Source organism: Talpa occidentalis, unplaced genomic scaffold, assembly GCF_014898055.3.
Source record: "Talpa occidentalis isolate TD23 unplaced genomic scaffold, MPIMG_talOcc4v2.1 talOcc4.4, whole genome shotgun sequence".
In the NCBI taxonomy this organism is placed as follows: Eukaryota; Metazoa; Chordata; class Mammalia; order Eulipotyphla; family Talpidae; genus Talpa; species Talpa occidentalis.
This window is the reverse complement of record NW_023604295.1, coordinates 51,253,707-51,280,153: the sequence shown is the minus strand read 5'-3', so window position 1 is coordinate 51,280,153 and position 26,447 is coordinate 51,253,707. Positions and strand designations below refer to the sequence as shown.

Genomic DNA, 26,447 nt, shown 5'->3' with positions numbered 1-26,447 from the left:
TCTGCTTAAAAAAGGATAGTCTATGATGGAGCAGCTAGTCAGTAGCTGATCTGATCAATCCAACTCTTCTTCCAGCTTCAAAGTTGGCCCAACTTGTTTCAAAATAAACCTTTCATCTCACTGGTTTTCAGTGTTTATTGCACTGTTCCCTTACTGTCATCTTAAAGGATTTTACCACATGCCTGGCCTGGCCTTCCTCTTTGGTTAGCCTGATCTAGGTTTCACGCTCAGGCTGAAAGTATACCTCCAATATGTACAAGGCTATGTTTTCTTGAAAGGAGGCCATGCCACCGCCCTCTGCCACACTTGGGATGTGCATCAGCATGAGGCTTTGTGGTCTAGGCCAAGGCCAAGACATCCATGCCATACGGGTTGGTTCTCTCACCATCATAACTCTTACTGAAAACTTATTTGGAGATAGCATTGGTCAAACTTCTCCTTGAATGTCTTCAATTTACTATACTAACCCAGTTTCTTTGTAATAAGAAAAGAGATTCTATCACCATGGCAGTTTCTAGGCCATATCAAGAGTTGGCAGATTCCACAAATTCTTGCCAACCCTGCTAAGACCAAGTACGATGTACATAACCCTCCATTGTTGTGATGCCACTAGTTTCATAGCTTTTCTTTTCCTCCTGTTTCTCCAACACTCTCTCCCGGCACAAGTAAATACATTTCAGTAGTGCAATGCAGTGCAGTCATATTTAGTGCAAAAAAAAAAAAAAAAAAAAAAAAGCCAAAAAAAAAAAAAAAAAGCCCTAAAACAGACACAAGCTCAACCCTAAACAGCTCTGACTAAAGGTTACCAGTGCCACAAAAGCGGGAAATTCAGTCTTTACCTCACACTTCTGTGAGTCATCTCCTTTGTTGCCCCTGTTTGTTTCAGCTCAAAAGAGAGAAACAACTAGCATGCACCTATGTATTATTTTGTAAAACATTAAGCCAATAGGCAGAAAATAAAGGGAAGTAGTTGAGTTGAAACCAGGGGTGGTATTTAGAAGAGGAAAAATAGTAATTTAATGCAAAGGTCAGTAGTGGTTTTTATTTAATGGTTTTCATCATGTCAAATGGCTCCGATGCTAAAGGGTAAGAGTACAGAAAAAGATAAAGCTTTCCTGTGTCCCAAAACACGGTCCTAAATTTAACAGTGCTGGGCTCTTATTTTTGAATAGTGCAATCAACTATTCCTTGAGGGCTGTGGGTAGCAGCCATCTTACCTAAAATAAATAGGGACACTAGGAACACTCACTTTTTCACATTGAATCCTTCTCCCTCACTTCATTCCTCTCCTATCCCCTTTTTTTTTCCTGACTATACATAAATACAGATCTACATACACAGACATAGAAATTCTCAAGGCCCCTCTCAGAATAATAGATTGAAAATTGGTATAAATAGCTCAATGACACACACACAGAATGTACAATTATTAAATATAAAAGTAAATTATTATCCCAAAATTAAGAGTCTGCATTGTACCTCTTTTGTGTTATTCTGTAAGGAAAAAAAAAACCTTTCATAGTAGGATATCTTATGGAGCTTAATTCTTGCTTATGATTAATCTAGAACTGGTTTGGGACATGACAGTATTAAGTGATTCTGGAGAAATGCTGTGCATTTGATAATCCTCAAGAATCTGTCTCTTCAGCTTGTAAGGTTTTCCACTCCCCAAATGTAAATCTACTTTTCTGCCCATATCCACACATACATGCTGAAGTCTCGGAGAATTAGTATGCAGTTGACAAGAGATTACAGAAAGGCATTGGGTATATGGGTCAAAATACTTAATTACTTTCAAACATAAACTTATCACAGATTTTTCTGAACTATCACCCTCTGCTTGCCATGATAAGGATTACAGAGAGATTGCTTTCATTTGCAGTGAAAGCCACAATCTTTTGAATGATACACAAGACAATTTTAATTAGATATAAGAAAATTGCTCTTTAATTTATATATCTCAACAGCTTCCCTCAGGAAAAGTGAGGTTCAATTCAATGGGACTGAGGAAGGAGTTGGACTGCTGAAAATGCCTTCGAGAATTTTCTCCTACAAATCTATTGCTGGTTCCAAATCAAGTTTGATCTAGTAGAGCAGAAGAGTAGCAAGACTTGTTTTTTTCCAAGAACCCCCTGAGGGTGAACATACACAAAGCACTTTAGACTATGGCTAAACCTTGTATCAAATTTGAACCATTATTTGATTTTCAATTATCTCTATGCATATGCTCTGGGAACAGAATGGGTATAGGAACAGACAAGGGTTTCCACCATTTCCTTACCCATGTAACAGTGTTAAGAGAAGTCATAAACCACAAAGCAGTGAGATTATTTTACCAATTTTTAGGATTATAAGAGTGAGAGATGGGCAAGAATGGTCAAGGGCGAGGGGTGTTAACTTTCTCTGGTAACCCTGAGGACTGGCTTTAGGAATCCAGAACTGTATCAAATTCAGTCCCATCACATTGTCCTGTTCTCTCTCTTTGCTTTTCCTCTGTTCACTTAATTAAAATTGTAATTATTTTAAAGATTGAGCTACGAATGCAAATTATAGCACAAAAGACAGGTTATAAAAAAGGTTGTCAGGCTATCTGTAAATTGAGTTGGAAACAGTATGCTTTCAAATGAAGCACTACAATTTCCTTTTTTAAAAAGTTTCTAATTTGGATTTTCCTTCTTTTGTGGTGGTGGGGTTATGCATGGATGAAGTACTGACAATACTGTGTCAATCTCTGTGACTGTCACCTCGGGTGCCAGGTGGGAGAGAAGAGAAGCAATGGAGAAGTAGATATTTCTCTATTTAAGACCTCATGAACATATGCCATTTTGAAATGAAGGATCGAAAAGAATTCTGAACAGTTACACGAATCTATAGATCAATTGACTCTGGCATTTTCGTAGCATCCTTTCTTTTTCTAGTCTGGATATTCTGCTAGATATGAATAAGAAACACCCAAAGAGGATTTTAATTAAATTAACTCATTCCCAGCAGCCTTATTCTAAGAATTTGAAGAGGGAAGGATTTGTAGTGTAAAATGAGTAACTTTCAGCTTCCTTTCTTTGTCCCAGACCTGTTAGATTAGGTAAATAGTTTCTTTCTTAAGTAATAGTTTGTATTTTAACTATTCTACCTTCAAGGTGCAGAGAAAATTTCTCTTCTCAAAGCTCTCATGTACTACTAGAAAAGGAAGATATGATTTCCCTGGCAAAAGAATTCCTTAAAGGTAGAATGGAAAGGCTTTTATACAAAGAGGGAAATGACCATGGTAAAGGCAGGCAGTTATTTGTGGCTATGGCCACAGACAGTTTCAAATTGAAAAGTCAAAATCATTTACCATTTTGAGAAAAAAAGAGATAAAAGGAAACGAACAAATCAACAAACATTACTAAAATACACATTCCTCCAGTTTCAGGTTTCTAAAAAGTAATAATTATGCATAAATCAAGGTTTACAGATAGCAAACAACTGTTTTAATGTGTAAAAGTATGATCCCCTTGCTTTACTATGTTAGTTTCACTTTCTTTGAAGGAATTGCAACTGTGCACACTTGTCCTAAAGTCCAGTGCAGAAAATAAACTGGTTTGCTACCAGCCTCAATCTCAGAACATTTCCTAAACTATACTTGCAAATCCTAAAACTACGTATTTGTAAAATGAGATGCAGATTTTCTGAAATGCATTGTAGTGGTAGTGGGGTAGGGGTGGTGGTGGTGGTGGGGGTGGGGAGGAAGCAAGCTTTTTGTGAGGAAAAGAAGAAATTAAATCCCTTCGTATCCCCCCAAATATATTCTATAATCTTCCTGACCATTATTTTACTGCATTATATACTGTTAGGGCTATTGGTGCACCTGACAGATGTCAGTTTGGAAAAGCAGGAGCCTCATAAGCAATAAGAAATTCACACCCTAGAATCTAGAATATTAAACAGGATTTAGACATTAATCTAAACTAATTCAGCAGTTGTGGTAAGAAATCCTGGGTCTTGGCATTACAACTCTTCCTGTAGAACTAGAAGGAACAATGTCAAGAAGGCATCTTGGAAAAGTCCTGTGATTAACTGGACCAAATGGGGCCTACCGGAGCCAGATCCTCACCTACTCCACATTACACATTAATAATAGCATTTAGGATTTAAAAGTCTTTTATTCTTTCAGAAGCCAATGTCCGAGAAGAGTACTTTAGATGAAAGTAATTTTAAAAAAAAAAAGATAAAGGGATTCAGAACATAAAGGAAGAGAAGTAGATGGGATAGACTAGCACTTGCCAGCTGAAGATCATAGTCCTAAGCAACATAAATACTAGTTTTCAGAAATGATAGTTTCCTACCAGATGCATGACTCAAGGAAGGCCTTTGAACCTTCTCTGTATTTCATTACACTCTATGGTGAGAGCTGATGTTGTCAACCGGTTTGATGAGATAAAAGCAACGTGAAGACCCGAGGCAAATTAAGAATACATTTCTGATATTAAATGTTGAATCTGTTTGTCAATGAGTAAAACAAGAAATGAAAGCATACCTCTGTGCATCCCAAACCAGGCAGCAATCTAAATGTCACAGCACTAGCTTTCAAAAGGACCAAGAGGCAATGTGGTATCTTGGCAAAAGTGTTGGGACTGGAGTCAGAAATGACTGTGTTACAGAATTGTGAAGATCATTTAAAGGGACAGATAGTGAATTGCGTCAGTCCTTTGAACAATGCTCCGGGGACCAGACATTTATAACTCACTGGAATAAGATCTAACAGGTAACCAAATTATATGGTGAATATTTAGATACCTGGGAGGGTATCACATGGTTTTTCAAGTATCTATATAGCCCTATTATTATTTATTTAAACATATAGTATGTTGAGGTTGAAAAAATTATCTGGTTGCAAAATAGATACTTTAGAAACTTTATGAACCTTTTCCTCCCTTACTAAATCACTGCTTAAAGTTCTAAACCAGTCAACAATTACTGGTTTTTTGAAAAGGTAACACATGAAAAAAATCTTGCTAATTGTTTCCGATAATGTGTTTGAGTGGAAGTAGCTTTATTTGTTTTAGAAGATTTCACTAAGACTTTATAAGTTATCAAAATTATTTTGAAATGTTACCCTTTTCAGATTTCTATAAATCTACTATTTGGTAAACATGTCATTTGGCTGAACATTAATAGAAGTCTACATTGATGATTTTTTTCCTCCTTCAGAAAAAGTCTACTCATTATCAGGAATTTGAACACGTTGGTATTTAAAGGAAAAAAATAACAGAAAATATTTTTCTCTTTATCTTTGGCCAAATATGAAGATAAAAAGAATTAATGACCTCAGCTAGTATAGCTGACATTTAAAACTATGACTCAGGTCCTCCCACTCGCAAAAGAATATTGATAACTTTCAAAAACTGAAGGTACAGTAAAGACATACTTCATGCTGCCTACGAGTCTCAAGTCTCTGAACTCATTCACATCAATGCTCTTTACATAAAGCTTTAAGAAGGACATTCAGAATGGGGTAGGGGAAGAATGGAAACATATACTCAGCCACAATTGTTAGTCTGAGGGTGTTGATAAGAAAAAGAGGTACTTTAGTGTAAAAGGGAAATATGAAATAAAGAAAAAGTGTCAGGAAAAGGAAAGAGGAAAAAAATGAATTTGACACAATTTGGATATCATATGATCATTGGGAAAGGAAGAACCTCACTATCTCTTGATTTACAATTATGTTTTGTTGAGAATGTTGGAGTAACAGATTAATAATCTTGCTAGCAGACTCAACATTAGCCTCTTTAAAGTAGACTAGGGTAGGTAGCTCCTCAATGAGCACCAGGCTTCACAAGTTGTGGGCAGTGAGAGGAGCTTAGATTAGGGAAGAGGACCTACTGGAGGGGTACAGCAAAATGGGATGAAATTTGGGGGGGAAAACTATTAGGAAAGAAGGAAGGAAGGAATTGGTGCTATCCACACTGAGAAGTCTTAATAATGGTCCGGTGTGGGAAGAGCTTTAACGCTGATATATTATAAACAGCTGTTTTCATTTTATCCTGAATGTTGAACTTAGGGAATGAGATTGGTTTTAGGCACCAGTCTTATCCAAGTGTGGGGTTTTCCAGGCATTGGATTGAATAAGTGAGGGGAGTTGAAGAAGCTCTTTGTCTGAAAATCATATTTAAAAATATTTCTGGTTAGGAAGACAGATGCCTGATTTCTGAAGTTTCCGTGATGGCCAGGTTGAAGAAGAAAGGCACCACATTGCCACCTCAACAGACAAACAGAGATATGGAGTGCCAGATATCCAAGAAATCGCCATGGATTCTACAGACTGAAAAATGAGATATATACTACTGAGTTCTATTTCCATCAGCCTCTGTCATGAAAAAGTTCCTCAAGCTCTGATTGTATTAAAAAAATTTTTCCTAGAGAAATGAACACTATATTGCCAAGTCACCTCCAGGGAAACATTGAAGACTAGTTAAAATAATTGTAAGCATATTGAAAACAGAAAGTAGTCAGTAAAGAAGCAGTATTAAAATAAATGTTTGAAAAGACAGTTGGGAAAATTAGGCATTTCATTTGTCTTAACGCTTCTCAGATGAGCGGCCCTTTGAAACCAAGCCTATAATTGTTGGTCAGATCATGTGGAGGTTAAGCAGCCCCTTGGTCATATTTTTAAAATCAATACAGACAGTGACAGTCCAAGAGGGGAAATCACAGATACATTCATATGCACTTCTTTTGTTCTTCAGTTGTTAAGCGGGTCAGTTTAACAAGATCACTTTGAATATGAACCTCTTTGTATTGGCCACACCAAAAAAAAATGTTTTCTTAAAACAAAGTTTTCACTTTCCTACATTTGCTAAGTCTGAGCTTAAAAACAAATTCTAAAATCCTGTAACGACAATACTGAAGCTGATAATATAAAAAGCAAACTAGAGCAGTAATGATTAATATGAAATGCACCAGATTAACTGCAGCAGGTTGGTGATGGGTGATAAATGCAAAGAAATAATATTTCAATCAACTCATGATAATAGGCAGATTCAAAAGTTAAAATGAATATAATGTAATATATATGTCAATATAGAGTTGTTATATATAATGTGTATGTTCTAGGTTTCAGAAATACTGCACTGTAGTGTATTGTACTTAAGTAAGCATACCTAAATTGTAACTCATATTCTTCCACAAAGTCACTAGAACTGTTAATTAAAAAAAAAAAACAAACTCATTTTTTTTTCCAGTAAAAAGAAATACCTACGGTTACAGTCACAGACTTCTTTTGGATATAGAAAGACAATATAAATTTTAAAAATAATAACAATGAAAAAAATTGTAACTATAAGTAGCTTTACTTAGTGGGGGAGGGGACAGGTCACCAAAATAGAAGAGGAAAGAAAATGTCCTCTGAGTTCTGTAAGTTAGCAGAAACAATCTACATGTCATAAAAAATAATAAACCATCTAGTAAAAGGAGGACATGGAAGTGAGAAAACTGAATCAGGCTGTTTCTAGGCCACCCTTCAGAGTCAGCTACAAGAGCAGGGTCCATTTGTTCAGAATATTACAGTAGAGTGGCATTCTACTTTGATGCTTGAGATGGGCAAGAGCCATCAATTCTTAGAGATTATCAAAAACTATTCCCCCGAGAGTCTATTGGTTTGCTAGACATGGTAAACAACCCACTCCTGGAAAGACTTCGGCAAAGGCCACACTGGTTTCAGGAGATACAGTTTGTGAATTGTGATGATGTCCTACAGATGCAGGCAGAATTAGGAAGCTTTAGCTTGGGAGTAAAACTTAGATGAGTGGGTGAGTGTTTGTGTGCACACACTGGGTTGCATAGCGGAAAGGAACAGAGGGAGGCCTTTAAGCTATGGGATGGCTCAGGCCTATGTGTGTCTGGGTCTTGCCTGTCCGGCCTCACTGCCTCCTCCTCCCCAGGAGACCTGATGAGGTGCCCCACACTGCTGCTCCCTCTTGTCTGCTTGCCAATCGAGTACTTCTGTTCTACCTTCTCCTGGAGGAAAACAGCCTGTCACTGTGGGTTTGCTGTGGATCCAACAAACTGCCTTTGTTTCTCCCAACTCCAAAACGCTAGAAAAAGCAACCGAGTGGGCAGGTGACTGCTTCCTGGGAAGGGAGCCACAAGTCTTGAGCACAATGGTGGGAAGAGGCAACAGTATCTATGCACCAGACCTATGCCTGTGTGGGCTTCCTTTGAGATACACACACTCCCCAGACCACAAGTAGACATGCAAATACACACGTGCACGCACGCGCGTGCACGCACACACACACGCACACACACACATCAGTAAATCCAATAGAAAAGTGCAGAGCTTGTTAAGTGCACTCTACTCCAAGAATATTCAAGTTTCTCACGAAAGGGTATATACAAATGACTGATAGTTGGGCTCCTTCAGACTTCCCCAAAGTCTCATCATAGATAGTGGATGGCACTGATGCACCCGACTAAGGCAACAGAGCAGAAGCAGATCTGAGACCTTTCACTAGGAATTCCAGAATCTTTTTGTCCCTGGGGAGTATGAATGTGGACACTTTTGTACAGAGAGCACCTCACTGCGTGTGTACATACATAATGTATACTCGTTTCCAGACATTTCGGATAGCAGCTGTGATATACTAGTTGGGTTAAGTCCCTTTCATTACTAGAATCTATATATAAATTGAAATGATTTTGCAGGGCAAGAACAAACTTCTGCTACAAGAGTAGTAGAAACAGGTGTCTCCTGTGGGGTTAATTTTTTTTTTTTCTATCTTGGGTGTATCAGAATCTCATTGAGACATTTTGAACCAACGAAAACTCTGAATTGAGAGTTAATAGGGACTTTTCATACCCTACTTAGGTATCTCAAAAGTCAGGACTCCCATGATGGTGGCTAGATTTTCCCCTATCATCTGCAGATTATACTCTTTCACTGAGGACTTGAGAGTGGTGAGTTTGTATTTAAGCCAAGAACCACCAGATAAAAACCAGATGCTCTCTAAAACTGAGGGAAAAAAGTTCAGAGATATACACTGCACAGGGCAAGATAGCTTTGCATTGGGATTGCTCTCCCTGTTAAAATGTTTAAGCAACTATGAGCATGTCTGATGGGTTTCAGTATTTGGCTAAATGATTATTTTACACCCAGCCCAGACCCATGCCTCTGAAGTAGGAAATAGAACTCCCTGAAAGCAGTCCTTCGGGCATTGTGCCGTCCCCCAAAGTGACTGTTCCCAAAGTCCTCTGTCATGAACAGGGCTCATTTTTGTGACAACACAGCCATCAAAAAACAAGAAATGTCCACTTTTTCCACACTCTCCCAATGGCATGATCTTCTATCCTCTTTCCTGGGCTTTCTAATTTAAGGCAAGAATTCTTTATTATAAGTGGCTTCTTATGAAAATACCTTAACTGAGGTCACGTCACATTAGATATTTCAATCTGAAGGTTTTCAGTTTATGAAGCAACAGGTGGGTCTGACACCACAGGAATCCAGGTGTTTCAGTCAGTGGTGTGGAAATCCTGTGTTTGTTTCAATCCAAGGTATTTCCACACTTCACTCAGTGAAACATACAGTTCTGTGAAAGAACCCATGCTATGCGGCCCTCATCTTCTACGTCTTCACCCTAAAAGGAGCTGAAGAAAACCCTAGTGTTTATGCCATCTTCTGAGACTGCTGATGTACACCACCGACTGCACTGGATTCCATGTTCAAGGAGAAAAAAAAATATTCAGAGACTAAGTCTTTGGGGTAGTTTAGTCAGGCTGGTCACTTTAAAACCTAGTGCTTTGGGTTAGTAATGTCCACATTCTGTGTTTACATGAACACTGAGTCACCACAGTTTTTCTTCTTGTGGAGGTTTAAGCGATATTAGAAATGGCAACGCTACACTGAGAGCCCCTGGGAAAAGGAAAATATTGTCTCTCTACAGCCAGGGCTCTTCTGTGGCCCCTTTCTGCCTCTGTATGCAGCCTCAGCACCAGGGGAGAGATTGCTTTTGAAAATTTGCCCCATATAATTTATTTTGTGGGCATCTAAGAGAACAGCCCTTTCTTCACAAAAACACAGTAAAGAGAAAGAGGCTGTTGCAGTCCCAATTGGAAAGTTATGTCTAGCCTCAGAAAGCCCTGGTAGCTGGGTCAGCTCAAGTACTCTCTTCCCGTATGGCAGATGGAGAGGCATTGGGTTGCTTTGTTTTTTCTATGGAATTAGGGAGTCTATTGAAATTCTAGTGCACCCTTCCTTTTGTTTGTCACCAAGTCACATGGTTCTGTCTTTAATGTCCTATTTTTCTTTTTTTTTTTTAAAAATTTCTTTTTCTGGGGGACAAAATTGGCCATTTCAATAAAGTTCTTTTTCAGTCAGTAAAGAGGTTTCTCAGAGCCAGAAATCACTCAAAAGCAGGTCTGTTGACCCTACTCATGGAAAAGCCCAGAGATTTCTCTAAGGACCTTTTGCCAAACTTTCTAATTCTGCGATTGGATTTTTTGGTTTCGAGTTGTTGGGTGCTGAATGTATTTTGCAATCCTTTTGCTTTCTTCCCCAGGGCTTCCATTACCCTGGGCTTCAACTCATTACTAAATTAAAGAATTCTTTCAGAAGATTTCTTTTAAGAGTCAGGTCACAACAGAAAGGGCAGCCTCCCATTCTCCTCAATCCCCAGGGCGTCTCAGGTTGTGTCTGCTCTTAGCTTCTTATCTTGGCTTTGCTTCCCTTTTGCTTTAGCAGCGCACCGGCTCAAGCAGAGCCTGCCCCTCATTGGTGACTTGATACCTTTCCTGTGGAATCACATAACCCCTGCTCCCAGCCCTGACTTGTGAACTGACATCTGTAACAATGGGGGAGGCTCCAGAATGGGCTATCTGGTGTGACTGTGCAGACCTTCCTCCCTGTCCCTCTCCTAAGGATGAGTATGGGGAATGTTATGGAAGAGCCACAACTAGGAAGCAGTATGAACCTTTCTTGTATTCTTTTGGGGAGCTGAGGGACTTTATAAGGGGCACCTCATTTCTAAATTCTGTGCTGAGGGAAATCACTGATTTGGGGCATGAGCTGGGCGCACACTGATGGTATGTCTGCCCGATGCAAGTACACGTACGTGGAGGCAAACACTTCCGGAGGGAACTTCTCTTTTCCTACCAGAAAGCACTTCTAACTAACTGTTCCTGGGTTGGAAAGGATTTTCTGGACCTCTGTGAAATAATGAGATGATTCAAAAGGAAACGTTTAATCTTTTCAAGCAGAGCAAATCCAAGTCTTTCTTTCTGAGGCCAGGAGATACAGTGATCGCCACACTGCCTAGGAAGAAGGAAAGGCCTGCGGTCAGAGCATGGTAGGAAATCGCCTGCCACACGTACTCAGGGCACAGATTCAGAGCACTAGGAGTTTGGGGAGGGAGAAGTCTATAAACTGTTATTGGTAAGTAGTTAATGTTTATAACTCAAGTAAAAACATACAGAAAAAAATTTTTGATTCAGGAACTTTCATTTTAGTCTGACTTGCTTCTCAATCTTTCCCTAAATGCAGCTTTTTAGTAGATCCTGTAGTCCAATTTCTTCCCTTTTTAGGGTGATATTTTACACATTTGGAGTTTCTGGGGTACAAATATTGGCAAGGAATTGTCCACTATGCTGAGACCGTACCAATGTTTTTAAGTTATAGGAAATTTTATTTTTCATAAACTGTATCTAAATATCTTGAGATAAATAGTCTGTTGGCTTTTTTCCTTTCCCTTGCTAAGCAAAACCACTTGCTCAATTGCTCAAAAAAGCTCCAATATGCTTTCCCCTACCAGTTCTTTCTCCCTGTACTCATTCTAAGTGGTCTTAAAGCTGAACATTTGCTTCCATTTTATCTATTTTTTCTCCTGATTTCTGTGTTTTACTAAATTTTTTTCAGCAGTCATAGCATTCTAGCACGAAGTTCGAATGTAAGAGAATTGTTGATTTTCAGATTAAAAAATAAAAGGATCCATGCTCATCCTCGACTCTTGAAGCAAAATGTTACTTCACTTCCTACGATGTTGGAGACTATTTAATTTGAAAGTAAGGATCTATGATTTAGAAGCATCTCTAGCCTTTTGAAATAGGTACAGGTCGGTTCATTTTCTAAAATATAAATCATTCTGGTAGGCAGATCTTTCAGAGGCCCCCAATGAGTAACTTCATTGCTCCCCAAATTGGATCTTTCACTCCAATCTAGCTTCCGCTCCCCAGAGCACAATCACTTTAGGTTATGAGATGTTTAAAATGAATAGACATACAGAAAGAAATAGTCTACTGCTATGCAAACCTGGATAGTCCATGTTGTCAAAATGATTATTATCACCCCACCAAGAATTCTTCGGGGATCCTCCAACATTTTACAAAAAAAAAAAAATACTTCCTCTAAAGGAACAGGATGTATTAGGATTTTAAGCCCAAATGGAACTGTGCCCCTAGATGTTTTATAACAAAAGGTGGATTTTAATCAAATTGCTGAGCTTTTTTTTTAATGTGACAAATCAGCATTAAGGCAAATGGGTGTCCCACAGATCTGAGAAGCAGATAGCTAAATATGACCATAATGGCACCCAAGATAAACTTTTCTAAAGATATTGTAAGTTCCGTCTACTTTGCTAGGGTTTGAATAAAGACATTATTTTAAATCAGCTACTGACAAATGAGTTAAAATATTTCTAAGTAGGTTTTGGCCTTCTTCTGTTTGTAATATATGCCGAGTTATTTCATGTCATTTTCCTCTACATTAAAAAAGCTTTTTAAATGTCAATTTTTCATTTACAATTCTTGGGCTGGCTGACTTGTTTTTCAAAGTATCAAAACAACTCCATGACATGGTTAATTAACTAATGCTCCCTCTATTGGTAGTCCGTGGATAGAATAGTAATACAACATAACTATTTTAAAAGTTAAAATTAGCAAGAGAAAAATGTACTTTTTTCTTATTTACGAGGCTGTTTCCCACTAACTTTTAAAACAGGTCAATTTTGGGCAAGCAGTTCTTGGCAGGATTCATCTTAGAAATCATGATGGGTGATACTCAATTGTCAGTTAACCATCCAAGTCTACATTAAAATGTCTAGCAAAATATTTACTGAATTGAGGACTACAGGAGCAAATCAACCTTCCATATACTCCATTTACACTAACCCTACTAAACATCACCAAGAATTTATGGAAAAGATCCAAGTCAACCAAATGTCTAAAAATCTATGAGTAAAATCAATTCAGTCATTACAGAGTTACTTCCATTGGAAGATTTCTCTTCGTTTGCTGCACAGTATTTGTAAATAAGCTGTTGATAGGAAAATTAAATTAAAATGCAAAGCCATATGGAAACTAAAATGCTCTCTTCTCTTTAAAAAAACTGTAGTTTGGTATTTCTGCTTTGTTTAAAGATTTACTGTTAAGAGTGTTCAAACATGCTCAGTAATGAAACCACCTTTGAGGTTTTCATTGGGTTTAAGAATTCCTATATTTGAGTTGGAATCCCTTAAGGACACTGACTTTAATGGAAAGATCGCTATATCGATACTTTGAACAGGACCAAGGAGAGAAATCCCAACTAGGAAGAGAGAGTGGCATCTAGGATGATACATAGACTTGGTGACCTTTTGAGTGGTGGATGTCAGCATTTGGGGAATTTCTGTTACTTTCTTTATAACCTTTCCAAAAATCAAGAGTTAGTAAGTCATCTAACAGACAGTCATCTTATATTTAGCCCTCTCAACCATGGGGGGAAATAGTCAGAAGGAGATATTTGAAAGAAAGAAAGTAATTTTGGCATCAAGGAATCCTGATCTGCACTGGGCTTCTCACCGCATGCTCTCTGTAGTTGTGAAGGGTGAGGAGGCCTGGCAGGGTTTTGTGAATGCCTCCTCCCAGTGACCACAAAAGGAAAGAACCCATTTGTCAAGACCTCCAGAGACTAGTGTTTCATCAAAGAAAAAAAAAGTAAAGTCAAGAGAAATTCTAGAATCATAATATCTCAATGAACTTTTAGAGTAGTAACAAATCTGTTTCTGAAAGATAAAATCCCTCCCATGAAAAAGAATAGAATTCTAGATGGATCAGTTGGGGGGAAAAAATTCAGTGGAGCAACTTAAGCTGGCTAAAAAAGTCAAAGAAACTACACGTCAAAATACAAAGCAGCAGTTCAAATTACAGCAGGGATGGGCTGGCCACAGAGGCCCTCATCAACCCAGGCAATACTTAAAATTAAAATAATAAAAATTAAGAAAAATTAAAAAAAATATGAAGAAAATATCCTTCCTCTCTTTCAAATATAACTTTAATTGCCTTTTATTCTTTCTATCTGGAAGCAGTATCGCTAACCTTAACAGTCTTGACTTACCAAAAAATATATATATGTGTGTGAAATAAAATAAAAGAGAAGGGATTGGTGGCAGTGTATGCAAAACCAAAATGAAAAAAAAAATTACTTTTAACAATCTCATTTTTTTTTGTTTTTTTTTACACAAATACTGTTGTAAATATATTAAAAAAATCAGCATTCTATCTGGTAAACGTCACTTTTGCCCCTCTATAAAATTTTGAATTAAAAAAGCCTCAAGAACTTTTTATTATTCCCCCCCCACCCTCCATTTCTTTCTTTTTCTCTTCCACAAGAATATATCCTGACACTTTTTTTTTGTTTTTTTTTTTGCAAAGATTGTTGGAAATAATCCTTCTCTTGTACCTAGAAACATAGGTGCAAACATCTGATATCTTTGTTTTATCTGCATTCCTGCCTTTCATGAAAGTCCCTCTTGATTGTGCTGAGGCTGTGGCTCAGCGAAGACACTGAATAAATACGATAGCCACTGTTGCTTGATGCTTGTCCAAGTCTTCCTGGCTTCTGCTGAAAGGGGGGATATGGAGGAGGTGGGCCGGGGTGTGTGGACCCAAGCAGAATCTGGGGGAGAAGCGTGCCATTCAACTTTCCCACACCACCGAACCCACTGCCCCTTCCCACGCCCACAGCCCTTTTTATGAAATCGGACAACGTGGTAGGTGGAAAACAGCAGGGCCTTTCCTCTGGGTTTTCAACCAGAAGTGATATTCCACAGTTTTAACTGGTTACTGTGAAGTCCAAGCGGCCAGAATTGTGAAAATGTCCACTGAAACACTGCAAGCGGTGTACTTAAAGACAGTAGGCCTTTTAGATTTTGTTATATATTTTTGTAGTGCTCTTCACAAGTGAAAAAAAATTTTTTTTTTTTTTACTTTTTTTAAAAGATTTTTTTGTAAAGAAGGGTTGTATTTAGAGGCCAGTAGCTAGAGATCCAACCAGTGGACCTCTTGAAGCACTACCAGGCCTTAAGGCCACCATCCGAGGGAGGCTGGGAAAACTACTATTCACCCAAGCCTCCGGAAATGTAATGTACCAGCAGGCAAAAAACAGTTCTTCATGTAGTACAAAATGAAACGAAACAAAAACAAAAACAAAGTAAAAACGAAACCAAAACAACTCTTAAATTCTAGTGCCATAGCTTTTTTGTTTGTTTCTTTTTTTGTTGTTGTTTTGCTTTGTTCATAAGAAAGAGAGAAAGATACTACTTATCCGTCAGACACATGCATCCTCATGTGGTCGTTGAACTGCTCGATTTGGTCAAACTTTGCTGGACAGACGGAGCAGACATAAGTGGTCCCCTCCGTGCAGGCCACCACACCTGGGGGGCCAGCTCGGGCACCTGGGGGTGTGCCCGAGGGAGGGGTCCCGTTGCTGGCACTGTGCAGGGCCACGTGTCGCTCCAGGAGGGTCTTGTGGGAGAACTTCTTTTTGCAGATGTAGCACTCATAGGACTTCTCCCCCCGGTGGAGGCGCATGTGCACGTTGAGAGAGCTCTTCTGGGTGAAGCGCTTGTTGCAGATACTACACTGGTATGCCCTCACTCCTGTGTGGGTCACCATGTGCTTGATAAGGTAATCCTTTAAGGAGAAGGAGCGCCAACAGATGCTGCATTGGTGGGGCTTCTCACCTGTCGATGTGGGAAGAGACAGCAAGCAGGACAGAGCGAGACACAGCGAGGGAGGGAGAATGAGAGACAGAAAAACAAGACAACAAAAAACAAAAACAAAAAAAATTAAAAAAAAAATAAAATCTGATTTGTTAATGGGTCACCCTTGATTGGAAAGATCCAGTCCTTCCTTGCCTCTCATGTTCTGAGAAAACTTCCTTTAAGGTGAAACCAACGGTCTAGAGTTTTCCATTTCCCTATGCCAGAAAATGGCTCTCTTGGAAAGCTACACGATAATCCCCACAAAGTCTTCAAAGATTATTCTGTGGAGAAAAGGGGGTCATGTTTCAGTGTCATCTTTAGGGATTTAACTGTATGTTTTCCATTAATATTATCAAATGAATATGAGAAATAAGAGAGTGGAAAGCTGGCTGGAGACATGGGGTTCTCTAGATCTAGTCTCTGGAACTAAAAACATTGGTCTTAAAGCTTGGTTCTTTGGGCACAATTTCCATTTCCAGGATTCTGTTAGCAAATGCACTCACTTAATTACAGGTCTGGAAAATATTGGTCAACATTGGAATAACTCATTCTGAAGAACCCATCTATTCTCGATAAGAATCTTCCTAAAATGTAACTGAGAGTCACTTGGCTAGTCTGTCTTGTCTGCACTGAGCTGGAGCCTTGGCAGGTGTGGAGGTTGCAGGTGGTGGACAACACAATCTCAGAGTCAAACGGTCCCGTTCAATCCAAGCACCAACACACAGCACACCACTCTGACAGCTCTCCAAATGCCTCTTAGGCACACACTCCAACTTACCTCATTGTACTGGTGTTGACATAAAATACATATGAAATCACTTTGCAGACCACCAAGAGTGGTATGGGAATGCTTGCATGGTATTATTACAAGACTATCCTCCCCTCCCCACCCCCCTCAACCATTAAATGGTTCCATATGCTTTTTTTGAATGTTAAAATAGTTTTCTCTTTCTTTGCTCTCAGTCTGTTGGCTGAAATCCTTCTTTTTCCTCAGTTTACTGCTTTGCTTTGGTGTTGACTTAAGACACCAAATGAAAAAGCTTGTTAAAAACAGGTAAGTCAGAATAGTGTCACTGAATGACATTTTATTTACTCTTCTTTAAGAAGTGTCCATGCGTCTGGATATTTCTTTGGATAAGAGACTTGTTTTTGTTGGTGTTCTTTGTCCTCAGCTGTGCTACTGACAGGTGAGTTGAACTGCATTAAGGAGTTTCCATCTTTCCCAGCCCAGGGCCGTTACCCTACATAGGCACTGACCTCCCAAAAGTCCTTTAGTGGGTTCTCCCCTACCTTGGTCTATAGCCCAAACCCTTGAAACTCTCTAGGGTAACATTTCAACATTGGACTATGTGTCAGTGTAGGAAATCTGTTTTTTAAAATTTGAGTTTACTTCCATTTAAAACACGTGACTTGACCATGTTTCCAGTTTTTTCCATTTTTTCCATTATGATGTGTCATGGTAATAATGGCCGTATACTGAGTGTTTGCTAAATGCCAGGCTCAGTGTTAATGCATTATGTTCACGATCTGTTTTATCAAACTTTGCCTCATCAGATTTTGCACTGTGTTTGCAAACATGAAAGGATATATTTTGAAGGATATAATCATAAGAAATGGCTGGTTCATTAAGGAATTACTCCATAAATTTCTGAGTCAATGTCATTGATCTTTGAACTTTATTTTTTTTTTAGTTATTAAAAACATTTTGACTTAGCTCCCTCTTTACCACTAAATGAAGAGTTCAGTCTGTGTGTGGTGTTTACATATGTACATTTTCTGCAATGAGAGATTCCCTAAGAGAGACAGCCACGTATGTCATTTTTAGTTGGAACATTTCTGTCAGCTATAAATATGCTTGGAACTCAAGATGGTATTTGACATCCCAGTGCTTTCAGTACACTTTCTAGAGCCCAAGAGCTGATGTCCCACCTTCACTTTAGTGGGTATTTGGTTGCTAGGAAGTTGTAACTTTGTCTATGTTAAAAGTGCTCTTGTTTGAAAGTTTAACCTTCTTATTTTTCCTCTAGGCAAGGTCACTGATGAAGGACTTCTACTTTCACATGCTTTTAATCTGACTAAAAATTGATTCTTCACAGTTGTCATCTTATCCTCCGTAGCATTATATATGTATGTTGTTTGTATGACCATAATATTAGTTGACTCATTAATTACGCATGTGACCCTGGGTTTTCTAAGTGTTTTCATTTCGCTGGGTTTATTTCCTCTTCTCTAAGTGAGGAGTGGGGCCAAGCACTCACCATGGTCATTTGCAGACCTAGTGGCCTTCTGCCCTCCTGGCCCACAACGCCCTCTCCCCCCAGGACTCTAGTCCAGGCCTCCTCAGTGCATGACCGGAGGGTAACCTGCTTAAATCACTCAAGGCATCAGCAGTCCCACATTTTAAATAGGACAAAGGATCCTGCTCCTTCTCTGCCACAGAAATATGGTATGAGAGTTAATGAGCAAAAATGTTTGCAAAGCACTTGGGAATGCCTCAAAGGAAAGTACTCTGTCTAATAATTAAGGGGCCATGTTGGTGGAGCACAGGCAGTTCAGGAATTGTCTTATGAAATCGGGTGCATTTTCAGATTAGTCAGGTGTCCACAATTTTCATTTCTCTATGTATGGATTTGAAACAATATCATTCAGTAGAAAAGTTAGTATTTTCCCTCTTCATTATTTTCCTGCATTATTACGTAGTGATTCCAAAATGACTTTCAAAATTATGCATGAAATGGATGTGGTCTGCTGATTGCTGTTATCAATGTGGAGAAATGAAAAGAGCAGATGAGTGGTAGGCTTTCCAGGAGAGTCTGGCCAGGAATGGCAAATCCTATTTATTAGAAAGAGACACAAAGTACATAGTAGGCTCTGGAATCAGAGCATGCGGGCAAGCCCCTTCACTTTAAAAATGACCCATTATAGGGTCTTATGGAGATGCAGGAATCAGATGTAAATTCTATTGTCTTGGCTGAGTGACTTAGGCATACCACTTAACCTCTCTAAAGCCTCAGTTTCCTTATCTGTAATTTGAGAATAACACAGCAAGTACTTGTCTTGAAAATTAAAGAGATAAAACACGGACCACAAAACACAGGATCCCTTTAAGAAACATTAAACCGTTCCCGTCAGCATAAAGGAAGTGACAAGTGAAACCAAATGAGAAAACATTTGCAAGTCATGGATTAAGGATAAAACTGGTTCTGATAATCAATAAAGCAAAGATTGATACTGCAGCTATGTACTTCAGAGTTGAGTATAGTCTACCCTCAGTTACACGTGCTAATTTAAACTAATGATTTTGTGACTAGTATGCCTACAATTAGCTTAGACAGAGGAGTTCTTAGAAAAGCAGCAACTGAGCCCTGGAGGCCCAGAAACTAGACAATGAGTGGAGAAATGGAGGGGAGGAGGGTCCTTTACAGTTCCAGTGGGAGGAGGAGTGGAACGTGCATATGCTCATCTCTATTTTTTTGCTGCCTAATCTTAAAAAGTCGCTTTTCCACTCCTTTTCAAGAACCAGCAGTAACGTTCACTCTACGGTGACTGCTAAGTAAAAAATGGAGAGGAAGAAAGATACTGTTAGGTTATTAGCTACAGAGGGTTCTGCACACAGTGTGAGTGAAAGATACTTCAATGCATCATGACACCCCAATGTGGTTAGTGATGTCTATATTGGGGGCTTAGCAATACCTCATTTATTCTATGGATTCTTTCTCATTCTACCCAAGCTATTTCTGGGCTAAGAAAGGACAGTGAATGCTGTTCTCAGGGCATGCTTGAGAAGCACTGTTCCTACCAAGCCCTCCTATATTCTCAGATTTTCCATATTCTGTTCCAGCACAACAGCCTCCTCTTCAGGAAAGTACAGTGAGGGGTCAGAAAGCTAACACCAGGTGCTTGGTGAGAAGGTAGGTAGCAGGCAGGAAGAAGGAAAGCAGGAAGTAAGCATAGGGCGGGGGGAGTGGCTACTGCCAGGAAAGCGGAAGTGGGTCTTAGAATTCAGGTTCTCTGAATGGAGAAACAGACTGAGACCGAAAAGGGAAAAGGTTCAGTAACAGCAATGCTCACAGGGGCTCATTAGAGCTTTACTGGCCTCAGAGCTTGCCGTCTTCCAGAACAGTCTAGCTCAAAGAGGCCTACACACCTGACACCTGGTGAGTATGACTGCTTGCCAGCCCCCCTCTCCAGTTCCTGGGATGTGAGTGACCCTGCTGCCAGTTTGCTCTGTGAGGCTCTCTAGTGGACGCACAGCCTACTGGGGATGCAATGAATTCACAAAGTATCTGTAGCTTCAGTAAAATATTTTGGCGTGAAGATGAATCTGAGGATCATAGAGAACTTCCTTCATATTATTTGACTTTTCTTACAACTTTATGTGTGTGGTAGAAACACCCCCAGAATAGGTGGAACAACGTACTGAAGGTCATCCAACAAGTCAGTAGTGACAGAGCATGTTGCCAGCCCACCAGATTATCTCCTTTTTTGCTTTATGATTATTCTGTGTAATGTATGATGCTGCCATTACACATTACATACATGTTCCTGAAAGGCTCTGCTACTTTTATTATAATAAGATATTATAACACATTACATACATGTTCCTGAAAGGCTCTGCTACTTTTACAACATTTGTGTTTAAGGGCATTTAACATTCATTATATAATCTGATTTTTAGAGCAATCATGTAAGATATGTATCTTATGTGACAAAATATCAAGAACCTGATTGATTTTAGTATTTCACCTAATCTCATTCAGAAAGTGCTACAGCCTGGCTTTCTTACTTCAAACCTTGTATTTGTTTGTTACTCCACAGCCAAAGCTTTACATGAGAATTATCACATTATCATGATCTCACTGTTATTACTCAACTTATGACAGTTATGTCACTATTCTTGCTGTATCTATTTATATCAAATCCATAGCTGAAAAATCTGGACTGCTCAAAGTAACAAACAAAATTAGCATATGTGCAGAGGATAAAGAGTCACCAACAAAGGGTTGTTGATAACCTGAAAAAAAACCAAACATCTACCACTTTTTGGTGAAGAAAACAGAAGCGGGAATGCAGATAAAGTCAATTCCCTGGCAAATATCAAAAGAAAAAGGAAAAGAAATTTGTCTTGCTGAGAAATATTGCATTTACAGATAAGTCCCTTGAATTAAATTCTCCTGGAAAGCATGTCCCCCATTTTGGAACATTCATTCCCTTACTCAACAAATATTTGTTAAGCAACTACATATACTAGTCTCTATTCCTCTATAAATTTTAAAACAAAAAGTCCAGAGTTAGGATCTAAAAAGCACTGCCTGGATAGCATGGCCAGATAAAAATACACACATCCAGATAAATCTAAATTTCAAATAAATAATAAATAATATTTTAGTATAAGTATGGCATAAGTATTACATGGAACATACTTGGACTAAAAATATACTTGTTTATGCAAATTTCAAATATAACTGGGCATCCTGTATTTCTGTTTTCTAAATATGGCAACCCTAAATCTGGTACTCTCTAAATAAGCCTAATGCCATCCTGGTCAATCTTACTATTAAGTATGCTATTTTGTTATACAGAGCAAGGTAAGAACAAATAGAGCATGGTACCTGAAACAAGCCCATATTACTGTAGAAAGTATTTAATATATAAATATGCAAAGTATTTTGCATTAGCTCAGTGGAACTATACGTCACACAATAAACAGCTCTGGGGAAACAGACTAGTTACCTTTTTTAGAAGTGATTAGACATCCTTATGGCAGGACTGAATTCAATTTTTGGTCAAATATTTATTATATATAAGATATTATGCTGGATATATTGAAGTACAAATCAACCTGTCTGTCTGCCTATCTATCTACCTACCGACCTACCTACCTATCTGATTGTTTCTTCTTTTACAGAGTTCACATTTTAACACCCATATAATGATAATACAAGCCAAGTGCTGTCAAGTGCCAGAAAGAGTACATTCGTCATGGTACCTTTGCAGTCTAGGAGACTTAGTTTACTCTCAAGGGTGAGGGGTGAACTTCCCGTGTCTTATATTGCCTCCAAAATAAAACTTACTTACTGTGAAGTCAACCCATTATCCTTAACTCTGGTTTACTTTTCTCAGATACGAAGATTCTTACTGGGGAAATATTAGAGAGCAATTTTATGTAGAGAAGCAATCTGGTGCTGTCCTCCTCTGAATCACTCAGTCCCTCTAGGGAAGTGATTCCCAAATTAGTGTAAGTCAGGACCTGTTGAATCACCAGCTTTTGATTCAGGTCTGAGATAGGTCTGAAAGTTTGCATGTTGCTGGTACTGGGAATCACACTTTGACCACCACTGCTCTTAGATTATTTTTGAATTTTCTCTATTGCTTGCCTTTCACATTCACATTGACACCAAAGCTTATCCTTCTTTGTCCCCTGTCTTTCTCCTTCATCCCATTTCCTTTTGTTTTTTCTCTTGAGGAGAGTGGGCACAGAAGAGTCATACTTTGTTTCATGGCAGGATGGTATTATTTACATTTTTCTCTAATTTTCTTGTTTCCAAATACATCCTTAGCTTTTGGTTTCCTTTCTCATAACTTTTATGAAGCTTTAGTAAAGGAACATGAGAAACTCTAGACGAAATGAAGTTCTACTGTGGTTTATTTGGTAGTAGATAAAGTGTTTAGGTGTGAGATTTTCTTTTGCTTTTTAAAAAAATCATTAAGGAATAAAAAATGTTCATTTTATGAAGGAAGTTCAAGGGAAACCCAAAGAGTATTATATTGCTGCAGTATTTGAATTTCATAGATGAAGGAACCACATTTGCAGCTTATTATTCAGAGGTGGGAGACAGAGCAAGGAGACTCAATGTCTTGTTGGGTGGAGGGGGCTAAAGTGACGTAATGACAATTTTTTAAAAAAGTATTAAGTAGTACTTTGTCTTTTATGAAAAGCTCTTATACCTTTATAGCTACTCAAAAGGCAAGAAAATTATTTCCATTTTAAACTCAAAGAAATTGAGGGTTATAAAATTAAGTGACTTGCTTAAGGCCACACATCCAATTAGAGGAACCAAAACTAAATCCAAATAATATAATTCAGTACATTCATCTTTCATGTATGTACTCACCTAAGTTTTAGAGTTATAATCATTATGGAATATGCTTTATAACCAGGGCTCCTTAGTTCTTGAAGGTAGAGCTTAGCCCCCAATGTGGACATGATATATCTCTTATTTGTCTCAAACACTTGCTTTCAATAAATTTGTGGATCATTAGTACAAAGCTACATAGGATTTTTTTTTTTTGGAATCCAGATCTCAGAATTGATTCTCTGCAGTTGATGAAAGCAAGTATTATTTACATTAAACCTTGGAGTTATTGAAGTGCTTGCTAAGCCAGTGGTGATACAGAAAACCCAAATTTCTTTCCTTTTATCTCTGTCAACTTTTCTTGCTAGAATTTCTTTTCAATTAGATTATAGGTAAGATTAATGAAGCTGTCTCTACTCTTCTAAGTATGTTCAGTTCTTTCTAGAATCTCTTTAAACCAACATTTGGCCTTTTTGCTTTGGATTTTTATGATTTCCCCTTGGCTGCTGTATAGTTGGGAAGTTCCCTTCTTTTTTTTTTTAATACTTTCCTTTCCCCAAGATATTGGATAGAACTTTGTTTTGAAATGTGGGCCACAGTGAACCCAGGTCTTGCATTACTTCCATATGTTCAGTCTCTCTTGCTTTTTGGAACTCTAGACCAATTGTTCTTTAAACTTTGTTTGGTTATGAACTCCCTTAGTTAGACAAAAGTTTTGATAAATGGCTCTCTTCTAAACTGCCATTGCTAAATAATTCTGTGGTGAAAGGGATGAGTTTTGCTTCTTTTAAATAGGTGCTTCAGTGATATGTATATATATACACACACACACATTATCGATTATTCCCAGATGTGGCAGTGTTATAAACATCCATACAAAAAACATAACTCACTGAGAACCTGCATAATTTACTGGAGATCTGAAGGCTACACTTTGAGTTAATTCAGGCTTATAAATGACTTTACTTGAGCTTTCGTATCTATGATGTCTACATGTGCAAACCCATTACTGGTTTTCTCATGGGTAAATCTAGTTATTTGGGTTAACCACAGAATCCTTTGGTGAATTCATTGGGTAAAAAAGACAAATTTTGGTAATGCACTCAAAATTTTATGGTGCAAATGTAAATTCTTATTTCAACACATGATCTAAAATAAATGCAAATTCTGTATCTGCTAGGTCTTGTGGAGGAAATGCATGAAAGGGGACAGTAGAAATATTTATGGATTTTAAGACCAGCGAAGTCAACTTTGGCTAAGTAGATACTTGTGTAAATTGGTCTCTTTTTAGCCCTAATTCTTAATATGAAGGTTTATAGAACAGCTACTCAGTTGAAGAAAGAAAATAAACTATATGAGAGCGTTCTGTAAGCCAATTGTCACATAAATAAAAATGTTACTATTTGTCAAATAATGATAATACCTGTACCACAGGAAAATTTACCTTGATTGATCTGATTACTAGTGCATTCACATTTACCCTAAGTAAACGATAACCTACCACTACCTGATATTCTTCCTAAATTCAATAGTGAGTCATATGCTTATTTTAGAGTATGAAAACTATCATCTTTAAGAACAACTGATTCACATAACAGCGTGCACACAGATTTATACAGTGCCCTGACTTGTGCTGAACTGCAAAGAAGGCAGAGTTTATCCTAAGCAATGATTTCAGTTGGGTACTTCCAGGCTTGGTACCTTGTCTGAGTGTCTGGTGCTCTGCTTCCCTTCTACCCCCCAATTTAAATTCATGTGCTTTATGTCCTATTCCTTAGATTCCTGTTAGCTTGAGAAACAACGTTGCTTTGAGGAACTATTTTATTTTCATGTATTGTAACTCAAGTATGCACCTTTCCCCTGGAAATTTATTTATCATTTAATAGTGTAGTCTGATACCAGAGATTTATCACAGGAGTGACTCTGATGATAGGCATTGCAAACTCAGTGGCCATCGCTGGGATAGGTAGGCATTATTTGGTACAAGGAAATCTCTAAAATTATACTTACAGTGACTTAAATGGAAGCCTATCAATAGAGCTTCTAATTCTATGTCTGCTTTATTATGGGGCAATGGCTGGGAGGTCTGGAGATCTTAGCGCTAGAATCAGAGAATCTGGGAGGAAACACCATCTTGCCCAACTGCTCACCTGATGATTGAGTGCCTTCTATGAGATCCCCAGAAAATGATCATAGATTCTCTCCTTGAACACCTCTAATTACGCGAATTCATTTCCTGTGGAGGTAAGCTATCCCTTCTTATAGCAGCTCTGACAGCTAACAAATTTTTCCTTTTACTTGGTTGAAAGAATCCATAGTTTCCAGTTCTACCATTTATAGTCAAATAGAACAAACATAGTATCTCTTCCCTCTTAACCATTTAAATAATGTTAATAATGCTAGCAGCAGCGACCATCTATAGAATGCTTACTAGTACCAGGAATTTTTAAAAGAACTTCACATATATTATGTCATTCAAACCTCAAAACAGCACTATAAGAAAGTTTTATCACTATTATTCCCATTTTACAGACAAGGAAAACTGAAGTATAGAAAAATCAAGTAATTTTCCCAAGATGACAGTTCAGTAGTGGTTAAGTCTACATTTAAGCCCAGGCAGCCTGGACCCAGAGTGCCAGTGTAACTACTACACTATGCTGCCCTTGAAGCATACATGACACGACTCACAAAACACCAAGAGTCTTCTCTTCTGCAGGCTGAACATCCCTAAGACCTTCAACTCACTCACATATCATAGTCTTGTGTCCCTTCACCATCCTAATCATATTCCTCATAATCATGTCCCAGCTAGCCTGTCACTTTTCAAAAAGGTAGTACCCAGTGTAGACTGTGGTCTCTAGATGTGGAAAACAGATAAGCAATAGAAAGTAAAGTGAGTCTAGCACTTCTCTTCATTTCAGGGACCACAGATATGGCTTAAGCTTGCATCAGCCTTGTTTTAACCTTTTCAAGCTGAATTTACTGCAGATTAAAACTCTCTTCCCAGCTTTGCCTATATGACTTTGGGCTGTAATGAGGTGACTGGAATATATGGTCTCCAAGAAGTTCTCCAGTTTTAAACAACCTAGATCAAAGAAAGTATTACATAGTTCAATGGATTTAAGGGATACTGTGCCTGAAAATTCTTTATTATTAGACTTTTCCATTTGGCCCTTCTTGCTCCATAAAGGGTTTTTGTGACTTTGTCTTTTGGTGGCAGGGTCCTGCCCTTAGAGGGCATAGCTGGGCTTCTAGAAGATGGCTGACAGTGGGGTCTCCTTAACATCTGAAAGGTCAACAAACCTTCCCTCTACCTCTGTCCTGTCCTGTCCCTCCCTTCCCACACCTCCCTCACCCTTGCCCAGCTGCCAGGCCTCCAGGGACA

General features: G+C 38.4%; 1 protein-coding gene across 39 annotated transcripts in view; it reads right to left on the bottom strand.

Annotated features, from left to right (window-relative positions):
* The window catches only part of ZBTB20 (zinc finger and BTB domain containing 20), a 775,686-nt gene that overhangs the window by 8,486 nt on the left and 740,753 nt on the right, over positions 1-26,447 (bottom strand). For 36 of the 39 annotated variants that reach the window (XM_054700561.1, XM_054700562.1, XM_054700568.1 and 33 more), the window contains one exon: positions 724-15,965. The exons of 1 other annotated variant lie outside the window; for it this stretch is intronic. In XM_054700561.1, the coding sequence (XP_054556536.1) occupies positions 15,544-15,965 (422 nt within the window). In that variant the 3' untranslated portion in view covers positions 724-15,543. 2 more of the 39 variants (XM_037525511.2, XM_037525512.2) reach the window with 2 other exon arrangements.